Genomic DNA, 8,394 nt, shown 5'->3' on the forward strand with positions numbered 1-8,394 from the left:
CACATGAAAATGATCCTTAACTCAAAATTTGGCAAAGTTTGTTTGCTAATAATGTAGTTAGAAGAACTATGGATGCTTGAGGTGTACTGTATCGATCATATGATGACATGTAGACAACTTCATGAGGGAAAGAACCAGTTTTATTTGAATTTGTACCATGATTCTGGAGCCACGTGAGGTTCTTCAAAAGAATCGCATGTTTCGTAGTTTCGTACCCTCGAGTAGTGTTCTACTGAGCACACAAGTACAATACAACCTTAAAATAACATCAATTTCCTGTGCATGCTTGTCATTAATTATTACAATTAAAGTTTCGATATTAGTTTATGTAGTCATATGTAATTCAAAGTCCTGTTGATTTTCGCATGTTGTTGCAATTAATGCACTATAAAATAATTTCACGTAAACCAACGTTATCTTTACAACTAAATATTACTCATAATACATCTTGGAACAACGTAAATTAAGCTTTTTGCAACTGCTGATTAGGTTTTGAACAGCGTGAAAGATTACAATGATCACTGCATATGAGCTCACACATGTCACCCATCTACTGTAACTGTCCATTTGTCAAAAAGTAGGGTTTAATTATTAGCGTAAGGATGTTAGCAACAAGTTATGTTCGAACTACTGACGATAGCGACAGGATCGCTTCTTACACAAATTTTTTTTTGCACGCCAAATGCACTCCAGCATATCTTAGTGGTTGATACCTGAGTTCCCAAGTTCAAATTCTAGTTGATTCACATTTTCAGCTAAATTTATTTCTAAATAAAATAAACGAAGCGGGCAACGTGCTATCTATATCTCTCTCAAAAAAAAAAAAAAATTTTTTTTTTGTGCTCTGTAAGCCACCAGTAAAGAACATGGTAATTTGTATCAATATATAGAAAAAAAAAAAAGGCAGAACTTGTTCTCTCAAAAATGTATGATAGTTTGGTTAAATGGATACACAACCCCCCTAGCCCCCTTGAATATTTTTTTATGTGATTTATACCCTCTTTACTTATTAACTATTTAACTTAACTCCTATTAATAATTTTGAAAATCTTATTAGCAAACATTACCAAGAGATGCAGATGACGAAGGATTGCTTCAGTCAAAAAGAAAGTGGCGCATCTTTTGTGGGCATTTGATTATGACTAAATTAAGCTCTAAAATTGTTAACAAAATAAGGTAAATTTCACAGATACTACAACAAAATTGGATTATAGGAACACATGTTTGGAACACTTTTGTATAAGTGTCCTATTTATACTAATATTTTTTAAAAAATCTACTAATATCTAAATATAAAGTTCAATCCAATCAAAAATAAAAAGTTACTCTACTTAACCCACTCCACCCAACCCATTCGGTCCGATTACAAACAGAAAAGAAAAAAAAAAAAATCGATTACCATCTCCCGGCCCTTCTCCCCTCACTCAATCCACTAAAATTCTAAACGAAGAACCCTTCCCTCTCCTCTTCCTCCGCCATCGCAGCCAACGAGGTAGAGTTCCGGCGGTTGCTAAATACTTAAATAAGTGTTGGTAAATTAGTAACACTCCTTTTAGATTATAGCGACACTTTTTAACTGTCACTATAAACCTAACGACCCTACATATAGCAACACTTTTTAAAGTGTCGGTAATTTAGGCAGCAACACTTTTTTTTTATCTGTATCGATATTTAAAAGTGTCGCTATAGACCGTTTTTGTTGTTGTGAGGATTAGTAAGTAGAGAAAGTATAAATAAAATAAATAAATTAAAGAGTCAAAATTTCAAAAAGGATTGAAGTTTAGGCAGTGGCTATGCATTTTAACCTAATATTTTATTCATATTTTCTATCCCTGGTCTACGGACGACCCTTGCTTGGCACAAGCTTGTAAGCATTAATTTTGTTTAATTAAAGTATTTGGAGAATATTTTGTACATTTTATTTTCTTTTATTTCATTTTTTAACAGTAGATATCTGTCTAAGTGAGCATATCTAAGGTACTATTTTGGCACGTAAAGAATAATACTTTGTACTTGGAGTTTGACCGTATGTTGTGGCCTTGTAATTGCTGGAACAAATTCTTCCTTCATGGCCCCTTTATCATAAAATATAAAAAATGGCTAAATTACAAAAAAAAAGAAAATTCTATAAATAATTATTTTTTATTTTTTTATTATTAAACATTTATATTTCTATTATTTTCATAATATATATGAAAATACTGTGTTTAGCCATTATAATACCAAATTAGGCTAAACCTAATTGGTTCAACCAAACTAATTAAATGAAATCAAGTTTGGTTTGTATTTGTTCGGTTGGAAGAGTGGTTTGGTTTCATCGATCATGTTTACACATTCACAAAATAAAAAATTATTACAAAATATTTTTGCTTACGTAAAAATGTACAGAACTTATCCGAATTATATACTATTTTAAATTGGTTATCCAATCTTTAAAAACTTTAATTTGACTAAAATTTTTTAATTTATTTGATTTGACCTAGCCAATAATAAGCAAATAGCTTCCGCGCCAAGGAGCGAGAACTGTAGTGTGGGTAGTAAGAGATGTGAATTCGTTTGTACGACAGATTTTTCAGCGTCCGTGTATATTAGCACCTAAACAACTCGCAGCATGGTTCTATCTTTTTGATATGCTATAAAAAATATCACTTTAATCATTTGTGATTTTTTTTACTTCAAAATTTAAATGTGTCGTCTCTTTACCGGTTTTATAATTATAAATTTATTAAATTAAGTAAATAGTATAAAATTTAAAGTCAGAATACTGTTTGCTAATACAAAATCAGACAATAAAATTAAAATTTTAAAAATTTAAATAATTAATTTAAAATAGTATATATATAGTTCTAATAGATTTTGCACGTTTTTCTTTTTTCTTATAACTAAACCAACCCAAAACAAATCCACCCCGAGCGTGTGTGCTAATTAATGAAAAGTTAAACCTCTCAAATAGTTAAATATTCTTTGAATGTAAAGTAATTCCACAAATACATCCACAATATTGCACCTTTATATATATATATATATATATATATATATATATATTTTGTGTGGAAGAGAAGGTATATATGGAGGCTTGTGCAACATATATCACACATTTTTCGCATCCCATTTTCCAAGTTGAATACTTGTGTACTGCGTTTGCAATGCTTTGCGCTTCGTACCACGGTTAATTATATATAATAATAACAACTCTACTACGCTCCACATACTGATATTTTCACCTTCACCCCTTACTTTTTCTCATGTCCCATCGCCTTTAACACCCCCTCCCCCCTCCCCCCCACTGTCACCTTTTACTCTGTATACACACCAGTCCTAAGAGTGTCCTCTCCCTCTCCCTCTCCCTCATGGATGCGCCCATTTTTGGACCAAACAATCCATCCACCACACCAGCTTCTGCAACTTCCTCTCTGAGCCCAAAAGCAGTCTAGCTAGAATCCCCTCAAATGCTTTTCCCCCCAGCAGCAGCAGCAGCAGCAGCAGCAGCAGCGTGAAGCAGAAGAGGCAGAAGCAGCAGCTCCCAGAAAAGCCCTAATAGTAAGCTACTTCTCCTAGCTCCTTTAATTTCCTTCCACTTATACATGTAACAACCCCATCTCTCACTCTCTCTGGACCACTATGTAGACTTATTATTTTTAATTATTATTTATTAATTAGCTGTGAACCAGATCCACACCCTTGCTTCGAATCTTATTGCATGCCACCTCTCTTTTCCCTGTATATATGATCAGCAAGCTCCGACTCCCCAAACAGATCTTCTAATTCGTTCCCTCCTCTTATATACAAAAATACTTCTACATAATCATCGCCCACTCATCATACAATTTTCCTTTTTTTTTTTTTTTTCAGAAGAAGAAGAAGAAGAAGAAGAAGAAGAAGGAAGGAAGGATGGACTTGGTGCCGGCGCCGCCGCGGTCGGCCGACAGCCCTGGGGGGGAAGAAGGAGGCGGCCGCAGCAGCGGCGAGACGGAGGTGGAGGTGGCGATGGCGATGGCGATCGGCGGGGGGGCAGGGAGAGCGGGAGCGTCGGCGGCGGCGCCGAGCAGGTACGAGACGCAGAAGCGGCGGGACTGGAACACGTTCGGGCAGTACCTGAGGAACCACCGGCCGCCGCTGAGCCTGGGGCGGTGCAGCGGGGCGCACGTGCTGGAGTTCCTGCGGTACCTGGACCAGTTCGGGAAGACGAAGGTGCACGCGCAGCCCTGCCCCTTCTTCGGCCAGCCGGCGCCCCCCGCGCCCTGCCCCTGCCCGCTGCGCCAGGCCTGGGGCAGCCTCGACGCCCTCGTCGGCCGCCTCCGCGCCGCCTTCGAGGAGCACGGCGGCCGCCCCGACGCCAACCCCTTCGCCGCCCGCGCCGTCCGCCTCTTCCTCCACGACGTCCGCGACCACCAGGCCCGCGCCCGCGGCATCACCTACAACAAGAAGAAGAAGAAGAATAAGAATAATAACAATAACAATAATAATCAGAACAACCACAACCACAACCACATCCACGACCACATCCCCACCGCCACGCAGCCGCAGCCGCAGCACCAACAACAACGACAACAACAACAACAACAACAACGACAACACCTGCAGCAGCAGCATCAGTCTCAACCTCCTCCGCCGCCCTCATAAAGTGCGCTAGCTAGAGAATTCAGTATCAACGCTATAATTCATGGGTAGTGCAAGTTTTACATCTATATACCTTTATGTTAATTAATTACTACTTTAATTAATTAATTATGCTGTTCTTGAATTTCTTTTCATATATATAATATATATAGAGAGAGAGAATTACTTTCCTGTGCTTTTAAAAGCATGTGCCGAAGCTCGTGCGCTTCTAATATTTTAGCTATCAGATTGTCTCAAAATTCGTATAATATTAATAAATATATGATTAATATTGCCGTACGGATTTTGAAGTAATTTGGTAGCTAAAAAGTCATAAAAACAAATGACTCTTTATTTTTAAAAGAATAGAAGCTTAACTCACACTCTCTCTCTCTCTCCTAATTAAGAATTAGATGTACGTGTACCCTATTTTCAGAGGATGTTTATTTGATAGAGATAGTCCGAGCTAGTGTTAGGGGAGTGGAAGAGAGTGGGAGCATACAGTAAGCGCTACTTAATAAGTGTACTTTGAACTGCAAATTCATTACTGAGAGTTGTTGTCCTTGAGATACTCTTTGTAGGACAAACTAGTAAGACCTGCCCTTTGATGCGTCTATTTGGTTCTTTGAGTGGATTCTCTTTCTTTTCTTTTTATGGTGTTAAAAGCAGTATACTGTACTGTACTGTACTGTACTGTGGCTTTTATATATATGTATAGAAAGAGAGAGAGAGAGAGAGAGAGTAGGGATCAAGTTAATTTACAGTTGTAAAACGCATCTTTAGAGATTCTAAAATTGAGATTCAAATTATTAAATATGGTCAAGAACATCAAAAAGAGTTATTCACATTTATAAACACAAGATATAGATTTCCAAAAATTGAGATTTTTTGCAAGTAGATTGTTCATATGTTGCAAATCATACTTAACTATTTTGATCTTCATTAATTTGAAGGTCCCTGTAAGTAGATTTTAGCTTACGAAAGAAGTGTGTAATTAAAATATTAAATTTATTTTGATCTTCATTAATTTGTACAAAATTTAAAATTTGATATTTTAATTTAAAAAGTAAATTTAATATTTAAAATTGGAATTNCTTTAATTAATTAATTATGCTGTTCTTGAATTTCTTTTCATATATATATATAATATATATATAGAGAGAGAGAATTACTTTCCTGTACTTTAAAAGCACGTGTCGAAGCTCGTGCGCTTCTAATATTTTAGCTATCAGATTGTCTCAAAATTCGTACAATATTAATAAATATATAATTAATAGTGTTGTACGAATCTTGAAGTAATTTGGTAGCTAAAAAGTCATAAGAATAAATGATTTTTAATTTTTAAAAGAATAGAAGCTTAACTCACACTCTCTCTCTCTCCTAATTAAGAATTAGATGTGTACCCTATTTTCAGAGGATGTTTATTTGATAGAGATAGTCCGAGCTAGTGTTAGGGGAGTGGAAGAGAGTGGGAGCATACAGTAAGCGCTACTTAATAAGTGTACTTTGAACTGCAAATTCATTACTGAGAGTTGTTGTCCTTGAGATACTCTTTGTAGGACAAACTAGTAAGACCTGCCCTTTGATGCGTCTATTTGGTTCTTTGAGTGGATTCTCTTTCTTTTCTTTTTATGGTGTTAAAAGCAGTATACTGTACTGTACTGTACTGTACTGTACTGTGGCTTTTATATATATATATGTATAGAGAAAGAGAGAGAGAGGGTAGGGATCAAGTTAATTTACAGTAGTAAAACGCATCTTTAGAGATTCTAAAATTGAGATTCAAATTATTAAATATGGTCAAGAAAATCAAAAAGAGGTATTCACATTTATAAACACAAGGTATAGATTTCCAAAAATTGAGATTTTTTGCAAGTAGATTGTTCATATGTTGCAAATCATACTTAACTATTTTGATCTTCATTAATTTGAAGGTCCCTGTAAGTAGATTTTAGCTTATGAAAGAAGTGTGTAATTAAAATATTAAATTTATTTTGATCTTCATTAATTTGTACAAAATTTAAAATTTGATATTTTAATTTAAAAAATAAATTTAACATTTAAAATTGGAATTTTTAAATATAAATTTAAATTTTAAATTTCAAAGTTTAAATTTAAAATTTAAATTTTGANTTTCAAATTTAAAATTTTCAAATTTTAAATTTAAACATTGAAATTTAAAATTTAAATTTAGATTTTGAAATTTGAAATTTAAAATTTAAAATTTAAAATTTTAATTTAAAAAATTTGAAAGTTATAATTTGCATATTAAAACTTTAAATTTTAAATTTTAAATTTTAAAATCTAAAATGTTAAATTTTAAATTTTATCTTACATTTAAAATTTGAGATTTGAAATTTAAATTTAAAATTTAAAACTTAAAGTTAAAATCTAAATTTTAAATTTTAGATTTGAAAAGTTGAAATTTAAAAATTCAAATATGAATTTAAAATTTAAAAATTAGAATTAAATTTGAATATAAACTTTGAATCTAAAATTAAAATAAAAATTTAAAGTTTGAGTCTAAAATCAAAATCAGATTTCAAGAAGCAGCTTTTTTCTGTTTCTGATTCTGAAACCTTCAAACTCAGTTTTCTAATTTTAAAAAACAGAATCAAATTTTTCAGCACTTGTTGTCAAACACTCTACTGAGCCCAAAATTACTTTTGAGCTTAGAATAACTTTTCAAAAGTAGGGCCAAACACCACTAGCTGAAGTGCTTTTGGAAGTAATTACTTTAAAATTTTGGATCTTTTGATCTAGAATAGAATCACCATGAAATAGTAAATTCTAGTGATCTAAGGCCAAAATGTTGAAAATAGCATACTTAAGAGGAGATTCTGGCTCAATACTATATGATCAGCCAATACTATATAGCGCTGAACACTACAAATATATCTCTTTACATTATAAATCTCCAGGAATAATATTCTAGCTGTTTTTGCCATTCCTTGTTAATCATAGGTAAAGAAGTTGGAGCCTAGTGTTAGCTTCATTTACCCTAAGTTGATATATTCTCTGGTTGTTAATTATTGCTGGTAATGTATCTTCTTTTGTTGCTTAACATTCCAATTCTTGTATCCACTAAAGCTGTGAGGTTTTCCACTTTGGAATTAACTGTTCCTTGATGAGAAGTAATGAACTATACCCATTGAAGACCATATATCCATTTGCTTTCTCCTCTCCAAATTTCAAAAAACAATGGCATTCTCATGCTTTACAATGTTGTAACCAACTTTTCTGTTTCTAAGTAACCTTTCCATTGTCTCTTAGTTTATAAAAAGTACACTATAATAATCGAGGTTTATGGTAGTAAATGGTGTTCAATCAATATGCTTTTGACAACAATGGGACAAGAGGAATGCTATTCATGCTCCTAGAATTATTTTTGAGGAGAAGTGACAGAATAATACATCAAAAAGAAATTGATGCATGTTGAGAAATGACTTATATTTTAATGCATACAGTATGTATGCATGGTGTCTTGAACTGCAATGGGTGTATAGGGCAGGAACTTTGCTGGTTAGTTCAACAGCAAATCCTAGTAGTTATTAACTTGGTGCATGAAGCTGCACAAAGCCCCCACCTGAATGCTAGGATGCTAAACAATTAATATTGCCTTTTAAGTTGTATGCATCCTGTAATTAAGTATTTTACTAACTTGGAAAATTATGTGGGTAGGATGCATCATCACGTTGCACGTATTATTATCAGATTATTTTCAGCTGGTGAGTGGGATACATTGCATGCTTTGCAATTTGTCTTATTCACAAAGTTTTCCCGTCTTAATTTTGA

General features: G+C 33.8%; 1 protein-coding gene across 1 annotated transcript; it reads left to right on the forward strand.

Moving 5' to 3' along the window:
- LOC109713830 (protein G1-like1) lies at positions 3,283-4,744 on the forward strand. Its single transcript, XM_020238058.1, has 2 exons — positions 3,283-3,540; positions 3,853-4,744. The coding sequence occupies exon 2, from the start codon at positions 3,892-3,894 to the stop codon at positions 4,621-4,623; it is 732 nt and encodes a 243-aa protein (XP_020093647.1). The 5' UTR covers positions 3,283-3,540; positions 3,853-3,891; the 3' UTR covers positions 4,624-4,744.

This window comes from Ananas comosus, linkage group 8 (assembly GCF_001540865.1).
Source record: "Ananas comosus cultivar F153 linkage group 8, ASM154086v1, whole genome shotgun sequence".
Taxonomy (NCBI): domain Eukaryota; kingdom Viridiplantae; phylum Streptophyta; class Magnoliopsida; order Poales; family Bromeliaceae; genus Ananas; species Ananas comosus.

Coding starts and splice junctions, on each gene's coding strand:
- LOC109713830 (XM_020238058.1), top strand. CDS start 3,892: ATGGACTTGGTGCCGGCGCCGCCGCGGTCGGCCGACAGCCCTGGGGGG.